Below are 25790 nucleotides of genomic sequence, written 5' to 3'. Positions count from 1 at the left end.
AACCCATTCAGTGGCATTTAAGACAAATGCCCTATACACCACTGTACTATCTCCCCAGCCTAAGGGATTATTTTTAAGTAACAAATACATGTTATTACAGGTTTGAACTTACCAATTTCCATAGTCAAAATCAAACGCAATAGTGATTTCAGTTCCCTTTGGAATACTTTGTATGGAATAAATATAAAGATGTATGGTTCCATCTTCAATTTCATGCCTCACCTGTTAAAGAAATCATTTTATTTATAAATTATTTTCTAACTTGAGAAGCATTTTATAATTTGAGAACTTCAAAGCATTCACTTTCGGGGGCTGGAGCAATAGCACAGCAGGTAGGGTGTTTGCCTTGTACTCGGCTGACCCGGGTTCGATTCCCAGCATGCTATATGGTCCCCTGAGCATGCCAGGGGTGATTCCTGAGTGCAGAGCCAGGAGTAACCTCTGTGCATTGCCGGGTGTGACCCAAAAAGCAAAAAAAAAAAAAAAAAAAAAAAGAACAAAGCATTCGCTTTCAAGGTAATTCACAAACAGTATGAAAAAGATTCTCTCTATAAACGCTGTTATATATAAATCAATGGATAGCAACTAAGGAGAAGCTTACATTGTGGAAGCCTAAAAACAAGTTTTATTTTTATGGGGTTGGGGTGAGTTGGTAATAGATCACACCCAACAATGTTCAGTAGTTACTCCTGACTCTACTCAGGAATTACTACTGGCAGTGCTTGAGGACCATATGAGTTCTGGGAATCAAACCTGGGTCAATTGCATGCAAAGCAAAAACCCTACTCACTGTACTATTGTTCTGGCTCCTGAAAACAAGCTCTATAGCCCACCATGTGGCACTGCATAGAAAAAATACTGTATTTCTCTCATTTTTTTAAGATTTTTGCCCATATCCAGTAGTGTTTTGGCCTTACTTCTGGCTCTGTTTTTAGGGATCACTGCTGTTGGGGTTTGTGAAACCAGATGGGGGGTGGAGGGGGCGAGGATCAAACTCAAGTCATCAGGCAAAGCAAGCCCCTTATCCATTATATTGTCTCTCTAGACCAGAAAATTCTACATTTCATATATTCTATAAAGAATTTTCACATTAAATATCTGTAAAACTGGGAGTTTTTATAAGTGATGGCATCTCTATTTTCTCTGATCTAATGAAATACAATAATGACATAATATTCTCTATTATCTAAGTCAGACACTGTTCTGGCTACTTGACATAATTAACTCCTTTTAGTTCTCATGCCTTCTTACAGACAAATTAAAGCATAGGTAAAATCACAAAAGCAGCCAAAAAGAAGATACAATTCTAAAATATAGTCTGACTTTCAAATCGTACATTTTAAATGATTATAAAATTTTATTAACGTATTTATGGAGCTTAGTCCTACACCAAGTTCCTCCCCAGCTGGGGAGTTTTTCTCTTTTCAATAGTTCCCTATGTAGTAAAAGGAAAAAAGGGAATTTTGGGGTGCCAGAGACAGTACACAAGGTAAGGAAGGTACTTGCCTTGAACATGGCCAACCTGGGTTAAAACCCTGGCACTACATATGGTCCCTCCCCTGTGCCCTGCCAAGATACTCAAAAATAAAAATGTACTTTTTGACATGTAAAACACCCAAACCAGAAATACTTTACACTCTACAGAAAATACAATACTGTTAAATTATAGTAGCATGTATGAAATCTACTTTATCGTTCATGTTTGTAATCTATTTGACCCATAAAATTTTCTAGGATAAAAAGATGCCCATGTTCCTCATAGGGAATGATAGTTATCTCCAATGTACAAAATAAGACTTTCCAGTCACTACCACCTAAAATTTCAAAATGAGAAGATGCTGGGCAGTATAAAATGCATTAACAGTAAAATGTTTTTAGGTAACAATTCTCAGATTCCACTTATCCACAATCTCTGCTTTCCCAATTTTCCTATAAGCTTACCTCTGCATTTGGTGTACAAGAACGCCTGATGAACCGAGCCTCATTCCCAAAAGTCCTTGAATCAACACACATTTCTAGCCCATGAAATTTAGAATAGAATAAAACAAAAGGGTATGGTCTACAAAGAAAGAAACAAAGATTTGAGAGTTAGGAAACTTTCTAAAGACTTAAAGATTTAAGTATAGGCAATTGAGGGCCAGTGACATGGCTCAGTGATGGATTGCGTTGCATATAATGTCTTGGGTTTCATCCCCAGTACTGGAAATATAGGCAAACTCCAGACCTGATTTCTTTTTGTTTGAGGTGCCAGGGGCTACTACTGGCCCAGGGGTCACCTCTGATGGTATTCTGGGGACCACTGGGGTGCCAAAAGTCTACCTAGGGACTCCTGCATACAAAACGAGTTCTAGCACAATGAGTTATCTTTCCAGATCCCAGAACCCATTCTGAAGCACTGGGTTAGTTAACACTAATCAGATGAGATTTTTACCTATTTCCATAATTAACACCTAACCCAAAAGAAACTCAGTTTCGAAAGAAATAAATAAAGACAAAAAGGGCATTACTACTGCATTTATCAAACGATTCCTAACTAGATACTTTTAATGTGTCTAGTTCCTGGTGCTTTTAATGTCTGATTTAGAACACTGCTTCAAATTATATTTGCTACATAGAAGGAAGAATTCTTATATATCACTTTTTAAATTACAGTTATAATTACCTTCAATAATAGGATACAGACTGAGAATGTCATCTCCCTATTGATAAAAAATACTTAAAGAACACAGGAAAGTAATAGCTATATAGGCGAGCACATGTTCCCACTCACAGCAAATAAATTCACAAATGAAGGCATCTTTCAGTAGCAAGTGTTCTTAGAGTGTTGAACTCTGAAAGGATTGACAGTTGTCAACAAGATTAAGAGATGGATAGGCTCAGAGGGTGAGGGCATGCTTTGTAATCTACAGGCCTGCCTTCTGTGGTGGAGATCGGGATACCACATAGCCCCCAGAGCACAGCAGAGAGCACTTGAGAGTTTTAAATACTAAAATAATCACTTTGGAAAACAAATGCACATAAATATGAAAGCACCTCAATGGCCTAAATTTTAATATTTAACCCAGAAACAAAGTGTTTATACCTCTTAAAGAAATATCCATTTGCTTCAAATTGTTCTCTTAACATAAACTTCCCTCTGTATTCAATGATAAGTGCATCAGGAGGCAAATCTTTCGCAGATTTTAGAATTTTCTTATTCTTTTGTATGTGGCTCTAAAAGAAATGTTAACATTAATTAAACCTAATTGTTTTTAGACTACTTAAAATGTAAGGTAGAAAAAGTTTTATAATTTTGGTAAATTATTTACCTCTACGGGAGGTTTGAAAAGCAAATTGTTGGTATTCAAATCTGATTTACTCATCTCTTTTTTGTCGTTTCCACTGCCTAATCTCAGAGCTAATTTTTGTGCCTCCCTCTGAACACCCTCACTATATTGGTTGTTATTTGCCTCTTCATATCGATCCATCCATGCTTTGATTTTTGTCTCCCATCCAAAATTTGAACCATCAGATGAAGGATCAATCTCTGGAGCTGAACCCTAAAAATCAGAGCAAACTAGCATTAATATCTAGACTTTAAAGTATTGTATACACAGTAAATAGTTATACAAAATATAAACTAGAATAATGTTACTTTCCAGATTAGTCCTAGTAAGAAGACCATAAATAATAATATACTGAATTTTTATATTCCATATGCCAGTAGAGGAAAAGACAGATAACCTGGGCTAGTTAAAAAAACAGAAATTAAAGCATCACTGTCAAGATTTCATGAAGTTTTGTATACAATCTGCGAGGTATGTTTATGTAAATGTTACAATTTTACATATAAGTAACTAATCTTACTATATATAAAGTATCATGTAAGGGACCAGAGAGATGGTATTAACAAGTAGGGTGTGTTGCACAATCCAGGTAGGGCCCAATCCAGGTTCCATCCCTTCCCAAGAACACTGCCAGAAAGAACAAAGATCCCTGAAAAAACAAGATCTCTGCCACTCTAAGTTGCTCAGTTATTTGATGGGAGAGGTAAATCTGCCAACTGATACTGAATACTTTTATATTTTACATTACAATGACCACTTGATAACAGATTTAAGGCTTTCCTTAGCTTTTATTAAAGCAATCTATTCAGTTATTGAAATTTTCTTTTGGGGGGCCGTAGCAATAGCACAGTGGGTAGGGCGTTTGCCTTGCACGCGGCCGACCCAGGTTCGATCCCCGGCATCCCATATGGTCCCCCAAGCACCGCCAGGAGTAATTCCTGAGTGCAAAGCCAGGAGTAACCCCTGAGCATCGATGGGTGTGACCCAAAAAGAAAAAAAAAAAAAGAAATTTTGGATCTACCAATGTTCTCTAATGATTTGACATATACTTCATATATATACATGTATATATATATCTTCTGTAGCTCTTGAACTTTATAAGCATCTCTTAATTTCTCAAAGTATAACACTCTTACAAAAAAAGAGATTTAAAAAAAGAAAAGATTTATTTTTAGAGTGAAGGGTATTCACAGTGTTACACATCTAGAAGTGGTGTTCACCAGAGTTATACATCTAGAAGTTCTGGGTGAGGGAGGGCATACAGTGCCAGGGATAGAATTCAGGGCCTCTTACTAATAAGGAATGTGTTCTTACTACTTCAGTCACATCTCTAATCCAGGAAAAAGATTTGTTTGTTTGTTTTAAGGCTTGGGCTGCCAGTGCTTAGAGGACTATGTGATGCCAAGGATGCAAATTCAACACATGCATAAGCCCTTAGCCCTTTGAATGATCTCCCCAGACATATGAAAAAAATATTTTTAAGTATCTGCAAAGCAAATTTTGGTCATTTATTTATGCAGTAATAAATAAAAATATTTTAATTAAGCAAATGATACTCCTTCCTCATTAACATGTTGATGCTGATGCATACTACCCTGGCTCACAGTTGAATGTGATTTAATTAAAAAAAACTGCAGTGCAAAAATCAATGTGTTAAGCCTGAAATTGACGTGAATCAAATAAACTGGAAAGGAAGACTGCTGGAGTATCAATAGTTAATCCAAAAACTTACAGACCTCTTTATTTTTGTCAGAAAAAAACTCATAAAAACAAAATTTAACATATTAAGTATATAATCCAAGTTCAAGGGTCAGAGAGATAGCCACAGGGCTGGAGTACATGCTTTGCATCATACAAAATCCCCAGGTTCCATCCCTAGCACCACATGGTCCCCTCTCCCCCTGGGCAATGTGGGGCATATCATACTGACCATTAAAGAGCTTAGTTCTAAAAGGGGGGAAAAAAAAATCCAAGTTCAGTATATTAAATAAATGTTAGCATTTGGGGACCAGAGTGATAGTATATCAAGTAGACATTTGCCTTGCACACAGCTGACCCTGGTTTGATCCTGGTATCCCTTATGATCCCCCAAGTACCTCCAGGAGTGATTCCTAAGATTTCTAAGAATTCCTGAGCATCTTAGGAATGCTAAGGTGTGCAGCCTCAAAACCCAACTAATAGTAGTTATTGTTAGCATTTGAACTAATTATAAAATTGCAATAATTAACACTGTTTTGGTTTCCTTTCCAAAAATAATGACTGGGTGATAGGGTCAAAGATGGACTGTAACAGAAAGAGAGAACAAAAGGGAATTCCCTGCCATAGTGGCAGGGTGGGGTGAGGGGAGACGGGACTGGGAGGGGGGGAGGGATGTTGGGCTTACGGGTGGTGGAGAATGGGCACTGGTGAAGTGAAGGGATGGGTTATCGAACTTTGTATGGGGGAAACATGAGCACAAAGATGTATGGATCTGTAACTGTACCCTCACGATGACTCTCTAATTAAAAATAAACTAATAAAAAAAAAAAAAAGATGGACTGTAACATGCTCCCCATGCCTTATTGTAAGTCTAAGAAGCCACAGAAACATAGTACAGCTCAGGCGCCTTGCTTCCATCAGCAGCTGTTACAATATGCAAAACACAAGACATATTCTAAATAATCCAAGGTACAAGTGACCAATCGGAAGTGATGTAGCAAACCTATACAGTTTTATGGAGCCACTTCAAACATGTGACCTGACTAAATTATGAGACTCAGAATTATTCAAAACAGTAAACTTTCTATTAGAAAATTCCAAATGTGATTTTGCTATTATGTGTCCTGTATTTAGTACAAAGTGATACTGGAGAAATGGAAATCAATGATGACTGAAATTATATTACTCAAATTCAAAATTTCTTATATATAAAATGCTTCTTAATGTAGTAACAGTGGTGGGGCTGGAGCAATAGCATGGTGGGTAGGGCATTTGCCTTGCACAGGGCCGACCTGGGTTTGATTTCCAGCATCCCTTATGATCCCCTGAGCACTGCCAGGAGTGATTCCTGAGCATCGCCGGGTGTGACCCAAAAAGAAAAAAAAAGGGGGGCTGGAATGATAGCACAGCGGGTAGGGTGTTTGCTTTGCACGCAGCCGACCCGGGTTCAAATCCCAGCATCCCATATGGTCCCCTGAGTATGGCCAGGGGTGATTCCTGAGTGCAGAGCTAGGAGTAACCCCTGTACATCGCCAGGTGTGACCCAAAAAGCAAAAAAAAAAAAAAAAAAAAAAAAAAAAGTAACAAGTAACAGTGGTAATAAAAACTCCCAAGAGTCCTAAATCAGCCCAATTACAATTCTCTTCAATCCAGCTTCTGGGTAAAAAATAATAAGCAACAAAATGAAAATCACTGAAAAATAAAGGAAGATAATAGACAAGTAAAACTATTTAGCAAGCTCATGAAAAACTGGCAGTTTATATTAAGGGATAAACTTTAATATACTTACCTTAACTCTTGATGATTTTCTAGATCCTTCACGAAAAGCCTGAAATAACATGAAACTTTGAATTAGCTTTTTCCCCCAATCTTAATATAATATTTATGAAGAAACTGGTTTCTTAGAAAACATTTTCAAACAAAAGTTTTAAACAACATTTTTTTATCATTCTTACCTACTAAGATAGTATGAGTAAGGAAAAAAATATCATGAGCTCATAGGTATCTCATTTTAAAACTTATACTTTTATTAATTCACAGGACCACACAAAAAAATAAAGATACGAAAGATAGTGTAGAAGGTAAGGTGATTGCTTTGCATGCAATTAAATTCATAAGATTCTCAGAGCACCACCAGGGGTCACTCTTGAGCCCAGAACCTGAAATAGTCCAAAATCAAAAATATTTTTAAAATAATAGAGGGTCTAGAGAGATAGTACAGCAGGTAGGGAGCTTGCCTTGTGTGTGGCGGACTGGGTTCATTTCCTGGCATCCCATATGGCTCCTTGAGCCCACCAGGAATGGTTCCTGCGTGCACCAGGTGTGGTGTCAGGAGCACCGCCAGGTATGGCCCAAAAACCAAAAATAAATTAATTAAACCTAGAAAGTTGGGCCACAGAGATAGTACAATAGATAGTGTGATAATATGTGGAAACAAAGGCTCATAATGGGTTTGCAGAACAAAGAAAGAAAAGCAATACTTCAAATAGAAAATTTGTTGGGAGGACCAAATAAAAGGGAAAAAATAAAACATTCATAAATACATATTGACAATGATTTTATGAAACAAATGGAATATAGTTAAAAGAATTTTCTAGTTAAGGTTAAAAATATTACCTTAACTCTTGGATACTATACATACTATATCTTCATAGTACTTTACTCTGCATTGTTAATGTATTCTAGCATCTGAACTGCTGAAACACCAATACCTGAAAAGCATATATTTTGAATTTTCTCTGCTCCAGGGCTTCTCCTGGCAATAATCAGGGCTCAGTTTTAGATCTGCACTCAGATGCTGCTTGAAGGAACCACATGTGATGCTGGGGACAGAGTCCAGGTTGGCTAGCAAGCCAAAGCACCTACCCAATGTATTGCCTTTCCATCCCCATTATAAGTAGTTTTAAAAAAGAAATAGTACAGTGTCACATGCTAGAAATGTATCCTTAAACATGTGGCACCAGGAAAAGGCCTCCACGGCAACACTGAGTGTGGTCCTAGGTGCTCCAAACACCAAGTTGGCCATGATGGGTCCCATTACAGAAGTGCCTAAGAAGCACCATGTACTGAGGCCATAGCGTAGAATCACTAGTCTCTTTGGTCAAGTATTGACTGGAAGTGGGCCCTAGGTCTCCAGAACCCCACTAGGGAAACCAACTCCCACCAATTCATCTCCCCAGAATGTTTGTCAACTCCACATTTCTAACAATCAGTCGTTATAGGCTAAATTTCAAAACTACAGCTATTGTAACAGTAGTTTTTCACTACAGTTCTATGAGATAGTATAGCAAATAAGGTGCTTGATTTGTATTGCAGCCAACTCAAATTGAGTCCCCAGTACTAAGAGGGTTCCCTGAGGCTAGCTAGGAGTGATCCCTGAACATAGGGCCAGGAGTAAGCCCTGAATATAGCCAGGCATGACCAAAAAAAAAAGAAACCACTACATATATGTTTTTGTTATTATCTCTTAAATTACATATTGTCCCCAGTTTTTTTTTGTTTGTTTGTTGGGTTTTTTTTTGGGGGGGTCACACCCGGCAATGCACAGGGGTTACTCCTGGCTCTGCACTCAGGAATTACTCCTGGCGGTGCTCAGGGGACCATATGGGATGCTGGGAGTCGAACCCAGGTCGGCCGCATGCAAGGCAAAAGCCCTATCTGCTGTGCTATAGCTCCAGCCCCTTGTCCCCAGTTTCACAGTAAAAATTGTAGACTTTTTTTATGCCCATTTCCTAATTTTTTTTTTTTGAGGGGAGGGCTGCCAAAGCAATGCACAGAGGATCAAGGGGTTCACTCACAGTGATTTCAGGAGTGGGAGGGATGGCTCAAAGGGCTAGAGCACATGCTCTGTTATCAGGAGTTCTGGGCTTAATCCCCAGTAACATACATATGGTCTCCCATCACTTCAGGGAGAGGCTCCTAATCATTGCCAACTATGACTCTCAACCCAAAATAATTTTTTTTCAAATTCACAGCAATAAGCAGAAATAAATTACACATTTCAAGATAAAAGACTAATTCAATTTTACCACCCCAAAGTCAAGCCAATGAAAATGCTTCAGTTGTGCTTTACTCAAAATAAATCTAAATTAAACCATACAAGTTATATAAGGTTTAATTAGTTTTAATTTAAGATTAAATTTTCAACTCATTTTTATGCAATTATGAAAGAAATACTTTAATGAAATAACAATGACAAAAAAACATGATTAAAAGCTATAATAAAAAAGTCAGATGGTATAGCAAAAGAGTACCCATGGGTAAGGCTCTTTGCATATGATCCACCTGGATTTGATCCCCACCACACCATATGGTCTCCTGAGCCCTCAAGGTATGATCCCAAAACAAACAAACAAAAAACAGTAAAAGTACCATGATGAAATAGAAAGATAGATGACTGCTTTGTACAAGAAAGGAAAATCTAAGGCTTAAGATGGTTTTGAAAGTAGAGTAGAAGTTTAAAAGATAAAGATGGAAAACAGAATTTTCTAAATGGTAAAGGTAACAGCATAAGCAAATATATATATTCACAAAGCAAAGGTAGAATTTGGTAACATCAAGTTGTCTAGAGTGAATAAAATACAGGTAGAAGAGTAGCAGAGAAGCAGAACTGGAGAGGAACATATATACAAAGACTTAATTCAAAAATCATTTCACACTACTGAAATAAATTAGAAAACAAAAATTATATTTTTGAAAAGTATACACTTGGGGGCTGGAGCAATAGCACAGCAGGTAGGGTGTCTGCCTTGCCCGCGGCTGACCCAGCATCCCATATAGTCTCCTGGGCACTGCCAGGAATAATTCCTGAGTGCAGAGCCAGGAGTGACCCCTGAGCATCGCCAGGTGTGACCCAAAAAGCAAAAAAACAAACAAACAAACAAAAACAACAAAAAGTATACACTTACTATATACGTGTATACTTATATACCTCATGAAGAATTATTCAAGGAAATACATACTTATATATGTCATACATACTTATATATGTCATGAAGAATCATTCAAGGAAAAATTATTTTTTTAGTTTCTGGCTCACATCTGCAATGCTCAGGGATACCGCTAGCTCTAGGAATCACTCCTGGCAGTGCTCAGGGGACCATATGGGATGCAGGGGATCAAACCTGTGTTTGCTGTGGGCAAGTAAGACAAGTACCATTGTTGTACTATCTTTCCGCCCCCAAATTGCTATTTTTTTTATACTAGTTTATATCTAGGTGCAATTTTACTCTATAATAGCAAGACACTGAAAAATGTAGTCTTAACTGTTTATGAAAAAAAATCATTAGCAATTAGAATCAATGAAAAAGTTCTATAAAAAGTTGTCTACATGGGGGCTGGAGCGATAGCACAGTGGGTAGGGCATTTGCCTTGCATGCGGCTGACCCGGGTTTGATTCCCAGCATCCCATAAGGTCCCCTGAGCACCGCCAGGAGTGATTCCTGAGTGCAGAGCCAGGAGTAACCCCTGAGCATCGCCAGGTGTGACCCGAAAAGAAAAAAAAAAATTGTCTACCATCATAGGTATGAAATTAATCACATAAAATTTAAGTGAAAAAAATTATGTGGTAAGAAATTCAATATTTCAGCCCACCCAAACAGAGCCCCAGCAGCCAAAAACCTCCATAACCCAATCTCCACCCATGCTCACTGCCAAACTCCACATGCTTGGGACAAGCCTCATCCAGGATTGAATCTGTTGGAAAACTCAGTTATGGAGGTTTTGTGACCAAAATCTCCAGGCTCTCACAGAGTCAGAATGGGTGATCTCCCCCCATCCCTCTGTTCTTCTGAGAGCCTGGCGGTCAGGTCTACAATCTGCCTCTGCGCCATGTAAGTTTTTAACCAATCAAGATCCAGAGTCTCACAAATAAATCTCAAGAGATCAACAAGCTGCAGAGATGGCCTCAGTCATCAAAAGTCACCATCCAGTTAAAAATTTAACTCCAGCTATATCACCCTATTTAAAACTTTAGATTTCCTAGAGCGACATCTCATGGACTATACCACTGATGTACCAGGAGTAGCACAGTACAGTGGATAGAATATAAAGTAGAAGGCAATCAATTTTGATTAAGGAAGTATTAGCACTTCCTTAAAACAAGGCTCAACCAGTAATAGCAATCTCTTAAATAAAGGCTTAGTGGCTCCAGGGTGAGATACAATAATCTTCACACTTCCTTCTAAGAAAATCTCTCTTGATCATTTTTTGTGAATTATTCATAACAATACAAAACAAATTATTTAGGTCCTGCTATTGGGGCAGGCTTGTGGTGGTTGGGAATATTTGAAATAATGGTGGTGGGAAGGTGTAATGGTAGTGAGATTGGTGTTGGACTAGTGGATGGAATAAATCATTGTGAACAAATTTATCAAAATAAAAATTTTTTTAAATTCAATAATAAAAACAGAAACTCAATAGTCTTACTTAAATGATTAAGTATGATTCAACTACAATCATTCAACAATCTTATGCAGGAAAAGACCTGCCTGTAAATTATTAAAAAGTTAGGACCGTTAGTTTTTTAAACAGCAATCTTTTTCCATGATTAGTTTCATTAGAGTAGTGATTTTAAAGCAGTTTGCAATTGGGGTGGGTGGACAATTGTGTTCAGGACCCACTCAGTTTGGGGGGACCATACGGTGCTGGGGATCAAACCCAGGTTGGCTGTGTACAAGGCAAACACCTTACCCACTCAGTGTACTATCTCTCACACCTGCTAACATTTTTTTCTATCTTATTATTTTATTTTATTTTATTTATTTATTTATTTATTTTTGCCTTTCGGGTTACACCCCGCAATGTTCAAGGATTGCTCCTGGCTCTACACTCAGGAAGTACTACTGGTGGTGCTTGCGTACTACTAGTACGCAACAGGGATGAATGAATAGAGACGTTACTGGCGCCCGTTCGAGCAAACTGATGAACAATAGGATGACAGTGATACAGTGAAACCAGGTGGAATGGTAGGGATGGAACTAGGGTACAGCTACATGCAAGGCAAATGCCCTACCTGCTGTATTATTTCTCTGGCCCCTTTTATATCTTACTCTTAATAAAAAATTTTCTCCCAATTTGTTTGTTGGGTCCTACCACTTTTTCTAGGTACTACTCGTACCTAGAAGTTGTCTAGGTACAACTGTCTTGCCTTTCCAGTAAAAACTCAGTTCTAATTATTTCCTACAGTCATCTAAATAAGAGGAATGACTTACTTTTTTGCATCTTGAAATGTTTTGTTCTTTTTCTCCACTTTTTTTCCTTCTTTTATCATTAACTTTGGAAACTCTTGAAGCTGTTAAAGTAATTGATGTTGGAGTATGCTGAAATGCAGTATATAGTTCCACAGGAACCTCATCACCACTCTCAGTTGCACTGGTATCACCATCTTCAAAATCAAAACAACATTAATGTTCATATGATAATTTTACTTCAAGTAACAAAGTGGAACATTCCACAAATTACTGTCATGCCCAATTTTCTTTAAAAATAACAAATTTTATGACTTTTTCACCTTACTCATAAGATGATACATTTAAATTTAAAAACAAACTTTATAATTTCTCAGCTGTTAAAAGAGAAAAGCTACAAAAGTCTAACTATGCTCAGGTAGTATGACTGTGGAAAAGTACTTTCATGTATTGCCAGTGAAATTTTTTATTTCCATATGGGAAATTTACCATATTTAGTAGCATTTACCCTTTCATCCAGCAATCTCATTTTTAGGAATCTATCCAAAGATAAAATAGTGGACAAAGAACCTCATTCAACAGAATCTCATGAAAGTCATTATTAGGCTGTAAACAACCCAAAGCCTATCAAACAAAAATAGTTTAGTAAACTAAGATTCCCACATGGCAGAGCCTGGCAGGCTACCTATGGCGTACTCAATATGCCAAAAACAGTAACAACGACAGTCCTCATTCCCCTGATCCTGAAAGAGCCCCCAATACACCATCGAGCTACACTAGTACGCAACAGGGATGAATGAATAGAGACGTTACTGGCGCCCATTCGAGCAAACTGATGAACAATAGGATGACAGTGATACAGTGAAACTAAGATTATTCAAAGCCATTTGTATTAGTATCAAAACATTTCCAATCAAAAATTATGATATAGGTTTATTAATAAATTTTGCTCCTAGGAATGGAAGAAATTCTACATGATAAACTAATGAATCATCAACTTTTGGGAGAACAAACATATTTACTTCAGTAGTAGGCTTATTATTTGTAGAAAAATATGATTTAAGGATTTTTATTGAATTTTCTTCTACATCCCACAGTTCCTAAAATAAGTATATTATTCTATAATCTGTAAATCATATATAAAGTCTATACCAAGATTGTAAATATATTTCCAATCAGTATTCATCAGTCAGGTAGAACTGACTGAAATATGCAAGCAATTTATTCACAATCACGTAAATCTTAATTTACTATAAGTTCTTTCTTACCTGACATATTTTCCCTTTTCCGGCGTTGTAGTAGCACAGCTCTTTCTTTATCCAAACTCCTACATTAAAATAACAACATTATTATTATAATATTTTCATGAACATACATAACATAAATAGATATCTTAAATATGATAAGCCTTGCAATTCTGCTAATATTCTTGCTGAAAGCACCAACAGTAAAAAATAGGGCTTGTAGTATAGGAAGTTAAAGTACTTAACTTGTACATGGCTGACCCCAGTTAAATCTTCAGCCCTGCATATGGTCCCCTGAGCGACACCAGGAGTAATTCCTGAGCCACAAAAAACGACCTGAGCTCATATCCGCAACAGAGAGAGAGAGAACAGATAAGAAGGGGGAAGAGAGAGGAGCAGAGGAGAAGAGAGAAGACGAGGCATACCTTACAGTTTTTTAGGGGGCCACACCCAGCAATGCTCAGGGGTTACTTCTAGCTCTGCATTTAAGAATTACTCCTGCCAGTGCTCAGGGGACCTCATGGAATGCCAAGGATCAATCCTGGGTAGGCTGTGTGCAAGGAAAATGCCCTACCCGCTGTACTATCACTCCAGCCTCAATGCCTTACAGTTTACAGTTCATCTAGTGCTGGTGAGGTAGTTCAAAGATTAAGGTGATTGCCTTGTAAGTGGCTCCCTAGGCACAGTGGCTCCTAAGCACAATGATTTCTCCCTAAGCATATGGATCCCTAAGCATAATGCTAGGAGAAGCTTCTGAGCACTACGAGGTGTGACCCAAAAACAATAAAATAAAACTAGTGTAATTAGAAGCTGCCTGTGACTACTGCATTCTATAGAGAATACAATTTACTTAAAAAATGAATACCTCTGCCATTGGTGTAATGGTATATAATATCATCTTTATTAATATTCTATGCAATGACATGAGGATATATTATATTAGGTCAGTTTGTTTTTGTAAATAATAATATTTATCAGATTACAATGTTCCAAAAGGTATGAATAGATCATAAAGAAAATAAGACTTAAAAAAAAATGAATACCTCTTTTCCCAAGTATATTTAACAGAAAACATTTTTTTAAAAGACTATTAATTGAAATTAAAACTTAATTTTTTTTTCAGTCCTTATCCAGCTTTTCTGAGACAGTATACCTGGCTCTATACTGTTCTTGGTAGTCACAGGGAACCATGAAGTGCCAGAGACCAAATACAGACTCCCAGATGCAAAGAATGACTTTGAATTCTTTGGTCTACAACTTAAATTCTTTAAAATGAACATATGAGTATTATAATCTATATTTGCAATCGATATTATCATTTTATAATCTAAATTATAATTTTCTTAAAATTATTTTTAAAGTCTATTATCATTTGCTAATTTACAATCTATATTATCATTTTCTTAAAGTTCTAATTTTGAAACAATAAACAAAAAAATAAGATATTCTCAGATGGGAAAATAAAAATTAGACTGAAATTCACATTTGCCTTAATGTTTACGCAGATATGTAATTTTCCTGATATCACTCATTACTAACCTTATAAAAAATGGTAAGCAGATAATAGTCAACAACTACCATCCCAATGTAAGTTGCTTTTGGGACGTTCAGGGGCAAGAAGTTGAGCAAGTTGAGCCACACTTAGTGATGTTCAGGGCTTAGTCCTTACTCTATGTTTAGGAATCACTAATTATGGTGCTCAGGGAACCATATGTAGTGCTAGGGATCGAACCCAGGTCAGGCATGTGCAAAATAATTGCCTTGCCCAGTATTAGTTAATCTCTCAAGCCCTCTAATGATCAGGTTTTTAACCAACTTTTACAGAATCCAACAACAGATATTACTCCATCAAAAACCATCTGGGAACTGGGGAATGTACCATTTCAAATGATGGATGAGGAGACTTAGGTTTGACCCCATGTATCACATGGCCCAACAAGTATGACCGGGAGCATCCCCCAGAATTCAGTCAGGAGTAGCCCATGAACCCTACACCAAGTGTGGTACAAAACCAAAAAGTCTTAATGATGGAACTTTTCTTCATCTAGCTATCAGTGTCAGTATCCTGGCTGTGAAACCACAGTCATAATTTTCTAAGATGTTACCAGGAGAAACTCAGTAAAGGAGACAAAGAATCTTTATATTATTATTTTACTCTAATAAATCTATAACTCTAAACTTAAAAAAATTTTTAATAAAAAAATGAAACTAGGGGGTATGATGCTGCTAACAGGTCAACCTGTACCTGCGGGGCAAGTGCATCAGCAGCCTGATGGTGTCTTCAGGCTTCCTGACACGCCAAAATTGCCGCTGTGCCTTTGGTCGGACCCCAACAACTTGGGACCAAGTTTACCAAGAAATTAAATGGCCAAAAGTTAGGTATGTGGGAGCCATGCCCACAAACCACCTCCGGCTCAGCTATACAAGCTCATTTATTGGCCTTATTTCAGAGACCCATAAATAAATCTAGAAAGAGACCAAAAGTCACAGTTAATCTCAGACCTGTGCATTGCTGAACAGACTGGGGTAAATTGGAGAGGGGCAGGTTGGCCTGTACCTGCCCAAGCAGAGCCCCCAGCAGCCACTTGCTTCCACAATCCAAAATCGCCATCACACCCCCAGCCTGACTCCACCGTCTCAGGACGAACCTCACCAAGATATAATCTGCTGAAAATTCAAGTATGCGGGTTTTGTGACAGAGATCTCCAGGCTTTCATGGAGTTGTGGTGGGCTACTTCCCCCCACTTCCCAATACATATGGAAGCACTTACAGTCACCCCCATGAACTAACTCCAGTGCCATCCTGTAAACTCTATTGCTGGCCTTGCTTCAGAGACCTATAAACAAATCTCGAAAGAAATCAAAAGCCAGAGACACAGCAGCGAGTCCCGGAAGACACCACAGAACCGGAGATCACTCCAGGCCCCATACTGAGCAAATTTCACCAGGGCACCCCAGATGGAGCAGGGGCAGTCTTCCCGCCTGCTGCAGATGGGATCCCGGCAACCAAGAGCTTCCACAAGCAAGGCCAGGTATGTGGGTTCCAGGATTAAACCTCGATGCCACATGGTGGCAGAGGCTCGGGGCTGTCCCTCCCTGGCTCCCCTCCCGCTCATTGGCCTGACTGTCACCCCCACAATGTGCCTCCGGACGCCACCTTAGTGCACCAACAGTCCTCATCCAGAGACATAACAGCAAGTCCCAGAAGACACCACAGTGCCGGAGATCTCTCTGGGCCCCATACCTAGCCAATTTCACTGGAGCACCCCAGATGGAGCAGGTATACTCTCTCCACTTACCCAAGATAAAATCCCGGCATGAGGGTTCCAGGACTAAATCTCCATGCTGCATGGCGGAAGAGGCGCTCGACTGTCCCTCCCTAGCTCCCTGCCCACTCATCAGCCTGGCTGTCACACCCACAATGTACCTTAGCACACCAACAGCCCTGGTCCAAAGACACCCAATTGAATCTCAAAATGGATTAGTGCCCTACAGAAATGTCTCTAGAACCCAACCATTCACAATCTAGGATTCCAGAAGTGTGCGACCACGGCACCCAAGACATTCAAACTGAGCAACGGACAATAAATTAGCTAGTGTCTGCCCCTGGCAGGCAGGCTTGAATGATTGTGGGAAAATCTGAGCAAAACATAACACCCAAAAGTAGAAAGAGAGTAGCATTGTAGCACTGTCCTCCTGTTGTTCATCAATTTGCTGGAGTGGGCACCAGTAACCTCTCCATTGTGAGACTTGTTGTTACTGTTTCTGGCATATCGAATACGCCAAGGGTAGCTTGCCAGGCTCTGCTGTGTGGGCAGGTTACTCTTAGTAGCTTGCCAGGCTCTCCGAGAGGAACAGAGGAATCGAACCTGGGTCAGCCTCGTGCAAGGCCCTACCCACTGTGCTACTGGGGAAATTGCCTGCCATGGAGGCAGGATGAGGATTGGGATGAAAGAGGGGATACACTGGGGACACTGGTGATGGAAAATTGCACTGGTGGAGGGATAGGTGTGCGATCATTGTACAGCTGAATTTCGAACATGGAAGCTTTGTAACTGTATCTCACGGTGATTCAATTAAAAAAAAAGTAATGTGAAGTTCATGCCCAATTCAATCAGCTTAATCAATGGCTGAATAAATAGCAGTACTCCTACATTAAAAACAAGGAACTAATAACTGCATCAACACAAGAACAATGGTGTAACAACCACACAGAAATTCTTTTAGGGATTTAAACACAATAAATATCACTTGTGTAAAATATTTAATAGGGAAAAAGTTCTGAACCATTTTATGTAATTATATTTTTAATGTTAGTGTTGGTACTGTGATTCTAAGTCTACTGCTTCAATGAGATTAAGCAATTGAGTTGTTACATAATATTTAAATTACTATCTGTGTTGAAACTAGGGTAACAAAGAGCTTAGATGAAATGTAAGAATAAGACAAAATATATTCCCAAACTTAACATGTAGTTAACATTATAAACATCTGCATTTTATCTTAAAAATAAAAAAAACAGCATAGTCCTTGAGCACTCCTGGAACACTGCTCAAGCTCTGAGTTAGGAGTAGTCTATGAACACCACCCTGCTGTGCTCCAAATCAAAAGCAAACAAAAAGTTTTTTACATTTATTTCTTTGGTTTGGGGGTGATACCTGTGGGGCTATTCCTGGCTATGAGTTCAAAAGTGACCACCGGCTGTGCTCTGAAAAATCTTATGTAGTGCTAAAGATTCAAACTAGGATCAGCCCCATGCAAGGCAAGTGCCTAACCTCTATACTACTTCTCCCTAGAAATATATTTTTAATTAAAAAAGTAAAAAATAAAAACAGTACAAGATGCATTTCCTAGGTTTGTCTATTGAGACCTAAGAAAAATGACCGATCTAGTAGGAAGGAACATGTCTAGCACTCAGATCTATCTGACCTTGCAAACCTTCTGACTTTGGGACACAGAACCCTAAGATTGGCCAGAGATTACCTCTTCCTTTTTGTTTGTTTTGGGCTACATCCAGCTATGCTCAGGGCTTACTCTTGGCTCCATTCAGGGATCACTCTTATTGATACTCATGGGACCATACGTGGTGCCAGGGATTTAATCCAGGGTTGCAACATGCAAGGCAAGCACCTCACCTGCTATACTATTTCTCTGGCCCTTCAGACCTCTTAGGTCTTACTAGATAATGCACACATAGGCGCATGCTTGTGTGTGCGTGCACACCCACATACACAAAACCCAAAACAAATACACAAAACCCCTATTAAATTCTACTAGTATACTACCAAAGGGTAAAAGACTTTAAACTGGATCCCAGTGACTAAATATGGCATAATTGTGAAATAAGGATAACTGAAACAAATGGAGATCTGTATGCTTAAATTACTGACCTGAGGTCTCGAAGTGATAGTAGGGTGTTTGCCTTGCATGCAGCTAACCTGAGTTTGTTTGATCCCTGCATTCCATATGATCCCCCCAAGCACCACCAAGTAGTAATTCCTGAATGCCTGAGCATCTCCAGTGTGACCCAAAAAGAAAAAAAATTCCTGGTCTCATAATAACTTAAGTGTTCACTATTCTGAAATAGATACTAACGCTGCAAATAGCATTTATCCTTAATGCAATATACCCTGAGAACTAGTTTGTTTCTGTAGGAACAAGATACATGTGTCACCTGATAGAACAGTCTATGAAATAATCTTATCAAAACAACAAAAATAAATTAACTTAACTCTGATCAAAAACCTATTTACAGAATTACTGAAATCTATTAAATCATGGCAATGTTCTCAGGAAAATCATCAAGATAAAGAACGGTAAAGGAATCTCCTGGGGGTAAAGGAAATAGGTTTATATTACTAAAGGCATAGAAGTGTCTACACATGGTTGGACCAGAAGAACAGTATAATGTTTCAATCCCTGGTATCACATGGCTTTCCAAGCATTGCCAGATATAGCAAGCATCACTAGGTATGGTTCTAGTGGTTGCTGGCATCACAGGGTCCAAGCAGCATCAAATTGTTGGGTCTTACCACTGAACCATTAGCCTGGTTAGCTGAACATTAACGTGACTAGGAATAGCCCCTGGATTGCTAAGCACTGCTTGGGAGCCCCCCACACCCTCACTCAAAAAGAATCTATGAACTAACCAGTATGTAATTGATGGCTGTTAACAGGTTTTGTTTTGTCTATAATATTGAGCATATAGTAATGTTTAAATTATTTAGGGATTCTTTTGTATTTATAAATATATACATACAACATATATACCAAATATAAAACAATACCTGAATGAATATCTGGGATTTATATTAATACTGAAGAGTAGAAAAAAGTGAATATACTGAATAAGTGATTGATAAACAGGATGTGAGAAATAGGCAGGTTAATTTAATTATTCTACTTTTATGTAGATCTGAAATTGTCAACTAAAAGACATTTTGTTAGTGGGGGCCGGATTGATGGTACAGTGAATAAGGCTCTTGCTTTGGCCAACCCAGGTTTGATAACCCTATTCCATATGGTCCTGAGAGCATTGCCAGGAGTAATTCCTGAATGCAAAGCCAAGAGTACCACTCTGAGCATCACTGAATGTGGTTCAAAAACAAAGAAATAAAAGATTTTGTTAGTGAGAAAAACACAGTACTGCCAATAGGAGCAATACTAATATAATCTACAAAATTCTGTAAATAGGAACTAACCATCTAACAATTGTTTTTTGCAGCAGAGGACCACTCCCTTCAGTGCATGGAAGACCATGCAGTGCTGGGAATCAAACCTAGTGCTCCTACAAGCAAAGCACGTGCTCTAGCCCTTTGAGTCATTACCCTGTGCCCTCCTCTAGTAATTTTCCAACAGTGCATATTCTAGTGAAAAACAACACAGTTACTTAGAATACATACTATTATTTTATAAATCTTCAATAAATTAAAAATCTTTCCAATCACGAAACACTATAGAGAGCTCAATTCTTCCTGATTGATAGCTCATAATGTCAAAAAACAACTAATGTAAAATCAAAATCATTTACCTTAAAATTAACTATAATAATACAAAAACTGCTTAATCTATAATTCATACATATACTTAAACTGACTAAGGATTACCTTTGTATAATTACTAGCAATCTTTTCAGTATGCACAACTTACCTAGGTTGACAACGTTCACACAGGTAAGTATCAGGAATATGCTGCCTGTTAATCCCCATGCAGTCAATATGCTGCCAAACACTTAATAAAGAAAAAAAAGAAAAGTATAAAATATTAAAATAATCCTCAAATTGAGATTTAATACTGAATAAATTCTGAGTCGTCAAAACATGAAGACAAATATAGAATACCATATATATATAATATAAATTCCAAAACAAAGTATTTTAAAATGTTAAAAGTATAGTTTCAAATATCAGAAATTAGAAATTACAATGTGGAGGTGTCAACATTACTTGAGCTTAAAAAGGAAATAAGCCTGAAGAATAAAAATCTCAATTGGGAAATTCAGAAAATAAAAATTAAGTAGCAATATTTTCTCAAGTACATAGATTAAAAAAAAACAAAGGCAGTTAATACACGTGAAAAGGAATGAATGTTCAAATTCAGAAACATCGAAATAATTGGTTAACACTGTAGTCGGAATATATAAGATTTTGAATGTCAGTACGCATGCAAATTTCCTGTAACATATAAGAGGGTAACTAGAGATGCCTTAATACAGTGTACAGTATAATGTTAATTAAAAGAAATTTTAAAAACTAGTAATTTTTTCAAATAAATCAAACCTGAGTTCAGAAAGAGAAAAGGAAATAATGGCAGAGATTTAAGAAGGCAAAGATTAAATCTATTTATCCTCAAAATCTTTCGAATAGAATACATGCACTGGATTGAAGCAAACTTTTCCATCTGTTGTTATATTTTATTACCAAGACTTTAGTTGGTCTAAGGTAGATATATATGCCTGATTCTAAAAATAATCTTAGGAGCTGGAGAGATAGTACAACGGGTAGGGCGCTTGCCTTGCACGCAGCCGACCCGGGTTCGATCCCCGGCATCCCATATGGTTTCCCGAGCACCGCTAGGAGTAATTCCTGAGTGCAGAGTCAGGAGTAAACCCTGAGCATTGCTGGGTGCGGCCCAAAAACAAAAACAAAAACAAATTAATTAAATTAAAAAATTAAAAAATAATTTAAATTATTCTTTACATAATAATTAGCCACTTCTAACGTACACCTTCTAAGCTGACTGTTCATCACTTAAGGATGTTGTGTCAAGAACCAGTAGAATTTGAAAAGCTATAAAATATATATCAAAGATGTGAAAATAAAAAGAGAAACATTCCAGAGGATCAGATAAATTTATTTTTGGGGAAAGGGAAAAATAATAATGGGATAAAGACAATAAAAAAAGGAAAAAAATTAGGAAATTAATAAATGATCATGGCTTCACATGTCAGACTTGAAATAAACATAGTATGTGCATAAGAATACAGAGAATCAATGTAAATGAAAAACAGAAAAACAGAGGTTGGACATATGACTCTTTTATAGAGTACATGGTTTACATCAAGTCCTAGGTTTGATCCAGAACACTACCAAAAAAAAAAAAAAAAGAAAGAAAGAAAGATGGAAGGGGAATGGGGTGGAAGAGATTAAATCTTATAGTACATCAAGGTTAAACAACAGAAAAACAGAAGAACAACAACAAAAAAAATCAATTCCATATCTAAAACAACAGCTGCTGAGAAGCAAGTACTTCAGATTATCTAAAAACCATAAACTGGTGCTTTATTTTATAAACCATAAACTGGTGCTTTAGTTTATAAGTACGTATGCAATTACTTGCTTTACATGCGGCCAACCCTAATTCAATATTCAGTATTGCCTTGTGGTCCCCTGAGCACCAACAGGAGTGATCTCCTGGAGCACAGAGCCAGGAGTAAACACTGAGCACTTCTAGGTATAGCCCCCAAACAAACAAAGAACCTTGGACTGGAGATATAGTTTTAGTGATAGATCATTTGCTTTGCATGTATGAGACATTAAGTGCAACCCCCAGCTCCAAATATAAATAATAATTAAACAAAAAAACCCAACTATCTCAATATAGAAAAGACAATAGATTATGGATTTAAGTAAAAACATTGCCAAACAGCATGTAATTCATCACATTAAGTAACAGCTATGGCAAAATTTTAAAAGGCTTTTATTTACAAAGGCTATCTATAATTAAAGTATGAATTACTACTTAAATAAGTAACTAATAATTAAAAGGTTTTAAATATTTTTAAAATAGTGAAGAAAAGAAGTTACAACTGAAGGATATATTTTTTGTTTTCAAATTTACCTACTAAATAAATTTACCAAGGTGATTACTTGTGGTAATTATATGTGCACAGGTAATAATTTAAACTTGAAGAAACTAGATGTTTTATTAAAATTAACTCAAAGTATTAATATTAAAACTTTCCATAAAAATAATGACCACATAACACATTCCACTTAAGACAATTTTCCAACTATTTGGCAAAGACAAATCAACTTTTTTAACTAAAACACAGCTATTTTTATCAACAACATTCAACTCTTAGCTAATCTGATAGATAGGATTATTATAGATAATGCAAAGTCACTTATATTTGGTTCTAGCATGGACTTTTACACTCACAAACAGGGATATGTGCTATGCTACTATAAATCAAAGAACAAAGTTATGCTCTATGAACCAAGTACAGAAAAATTCTGTAAAGCTACCAAGTTTTCTTAGCCTGCACAGCAGACTTCTTGTATAACCTCTAATTCTCTCACCCTACATAGGGGATGGACACAAAAAATCCCAGGCTGAAATCTACTAATCCCTCTCCATCCTCCCCAAATCCCTCCCAACAAAAACAACCCCCAAAAAAGCTAAATATATATATATATATATTATATAAATGAAAGCAAAACCCCACTTTCTCTCCCAATCACACCTTCTCTAGGGGAAGAGGCCTTTCTTGGTGGCTGAACCAGGGTTGGGGGAGGGGAGACAGTGGTTCTGGTTCAAGGAGATTCCAGAGTGCTGCAAGGTTCAAGTCAAAAGGAGGTAAGAGAGTCAAGTCAAACAAACATCAACCAAAATGTATAATTCCCCCAAATTGGAAAGTCACAGTTGACTATACAGCACAAATAATTCCAGAGAAAATAGATTCATTTTTCTTATTTCTGTCCTGTCTACCACTATATGTAGTTGCATCGTTATTGAATGAATGAAAAGAACAATGTGATACCCTAGGAGTAAGTTAGAACAGTTTATTGCTCAGTTAACAATGGTGAGTTCTAATCTAAGACTTTTTTCCCCAGAGGAATTTTCTAGGTAGAAAATAGACTGTGCTGACAGTAATAGAAATCTCACTTTAAGAAAGTATATCATTATCTTTAAAGGTGATTTAAATATCTTTTCTAACATTAACAAAGATTAGCAGCATTTAAAACCATGTAAACTAAAGGTATGAAATATTTTACCTGCATTTGTCACAACAGATCATGTATCCATCATCATGTGTAAAACCACATATGCACCTGGTTACATCAGTACCATAACTTCCATCCTCAGATGTGCTGATGGTAGTAGCACTGGAAGTTTCATCAAAATTAGGAGTGGTAAAAATGCCTACTTCATTTTTGCTAATAAGAACTGTTGGAGGAGGGGAAGCTGGAGGTGTTGGAGGAGGACGAGCACCATAATTGTGGTCCTGCATAATTGAACACAAATATAGCACAATACTATTTCAACAGTAATATGAATTTAACAAGTTAGAGAAAATTCAATGATTAATTTCAATATATAAGAAATAAGAAATTGGCCCATTTTTACTCTTAATATCTTTAAAATAATGATATTAAAACACAATAGAAAGTATGTCTATCAAACACCTTGGCTACCTTCACTAAGAATTCCCTCAAATTCTGTCCCTTTACCTCACAACTCAGGTATCTTATTCATATAGTCCTGCTGTCACATAGTTCTGTTTTCAAAATAAAGACAGTGCAAGATATGAGGACAGAGATTAATAAACCTCTGGAATACGGAGCCAAATAAATAGCAATATCCAGGCCAGAGTGATAATATAGTGGGTCAGGTGTTTGCTTGGCTGTGGCCAATCAGGGTTCAATCCCTGGCACCCCTTATGGCCCTCAGCCTACCAGTAGTGATGCCTGAGCACAGAACCAGGCATAAGCCCTCAGCACCACTGAGTGTGATCCAAAACAAAACAACCCAGCAATATCCACAATAAAGATACAATATGACTATAAAATTCGATCCCATGGGATCGAATTTTATAGTCATATTGTATCCCATATAGTCTCCTAAGTACTGCTAGAAGTATTTCTTGAGTACGGAGCCAGGAGAAAACCCTGAGCATTGCTAGGTGTGACACCTGTAAGGCTCCTTCCCCGCCCAGCCCCCACCCAAAAAAAAGGAAAAACAAAGCTTTGCCTCTAATAGCTTATGCAACACTGAATAAGTTAATCTATATGATTTTTATTTACTTAACCATGAAATGAGAATTGAAATTACATCTCATTTAGTGCTTAACACTGGATGAGGTCAGTCTATGTAAAAATGCTTAGCACAGAGCCTGGCAAGTGACTGCTCAATAAATGGTTGCTATAAAATTCACCATATAAATTACCACTTAGAATTAAACTGATAGTTTAATTAGTTTAGAAAAAAGGTTCTTTTAAATATGCAGTTTTAAACTCAGTACCATGCATGTTCAATCTCCAGATATAAACTATCTCTTTAGAAAATTGTTTGACACTTACCGCATAAGGCAAACCAATATAACTGTGTGAATGATGCGAGCTGCTGGTATATAACTGGTGGGGATAACTGTTGGATTTCTCAACTACCACAGGGCTAGCTTCTACGGATTCTGGTCTGGAGAAAAAAAAAAGTTGCATCAAAGAGAATTCCATTTAATTTTTCCTTTTAATCAATTTAAAATTATAAGCACAATTTTTAAACAAGTCTTATTTTTGTTTTAGGGTCACACATGGAAATGCTCAGGGCTTCTCTTGGCTCTGCACTTAAGAATCACTCCTGGCAGTGCTCAGAGTACCATAAAGGATGCTGGGGATTGACCCCAAGACCAGCCATATGCAAGGCAAGGACCCTATCTGCTGTACTACATCTTTAAAAAAAAACTTATCCCCACACTTCCCTTCTCTCTGTTAATGTTGTTGCAATGCTCCAGGTTTGAACACATACTTGCTTGTGGTGTTTGTATATTTTGGTAGTGGTGCTTGCCAGAGGTCACACACTTTAGTTGTGTTCAAGCATGTGCTCTTTGGGGAAGG

General features: G+C 37.4%; 1 protein-coding gene across 5 annotated transcripts in view; it reads right to left on the bottom strand.

Moving 5' to 3' along the window:
- Nucleotides 1-25790, bottom strand: part of KMT2E (lysine methyltransferase 2E (inactive)) — an 85001-nt gene that overhangs the window by 25858 nt on the left and 33353 nt on the right. For 4 of the 5 annotated variants that reach the window (XR_008629163.1, XM_055130706.1, XM_055130700.1 and 1 more), the window contains 10 exons: nt 25257-25371; nt 23952-24181; nt 20605-20685; nt 13480-13538; nt 12236-12408; nt 6814-6852; nt 3309-3539; nt 3083-3213; nt 1942-2059; nt 113-222 (listed from right to left, as the gene is read on the bottom strand). Coding sequence is in view for 4 of the 5 variants with exons in the window: in XM_055130706.1 (XP_054986681.1) it covers nt 113-222; nt 1942-2059; nt 3083-3213; nt 3309-3539; nt 6814-6852; nt 12236-12408; nt 13480-13538; nt 20605-20685; nt 23952-24181; nt 25257-25371 (1287 nt within the window). In the remaining variant the exon portion in view is untranslated. Of the gene's footprint in view, nt 1-112; nt 223-1941; nt 2060-3082; nt 3214-3308; nt 3540-6813; nt 6853-12235; nt 12409-13479; nt 13539-20604; nt 20686-21467; nt 21575-23951; nt 24182-25256; nt 25372-25790 lie in introns of those variants that run through there. The other variant, XM_055130722.1, reaches the window with a different exon arrangement.

Source organism: Sorex araneus, chromosome 1 (assembly GCF_027595985.1).
Source record: "Sorex araneus isolate mSorAra2 chromosome 1, mSorAra2.pri, whole genome shotgun sequence".
Taxonomy (NCBI): domain Eukaryota; kingdom Metazoa; phylum Chordata; class Mammalia; order Eulipotyphla; family Soricidae; genus Sorex; species Sorex araneus.
This window is presented reverse-complemented; position numbering and strand designations above follow the sequence as displayed.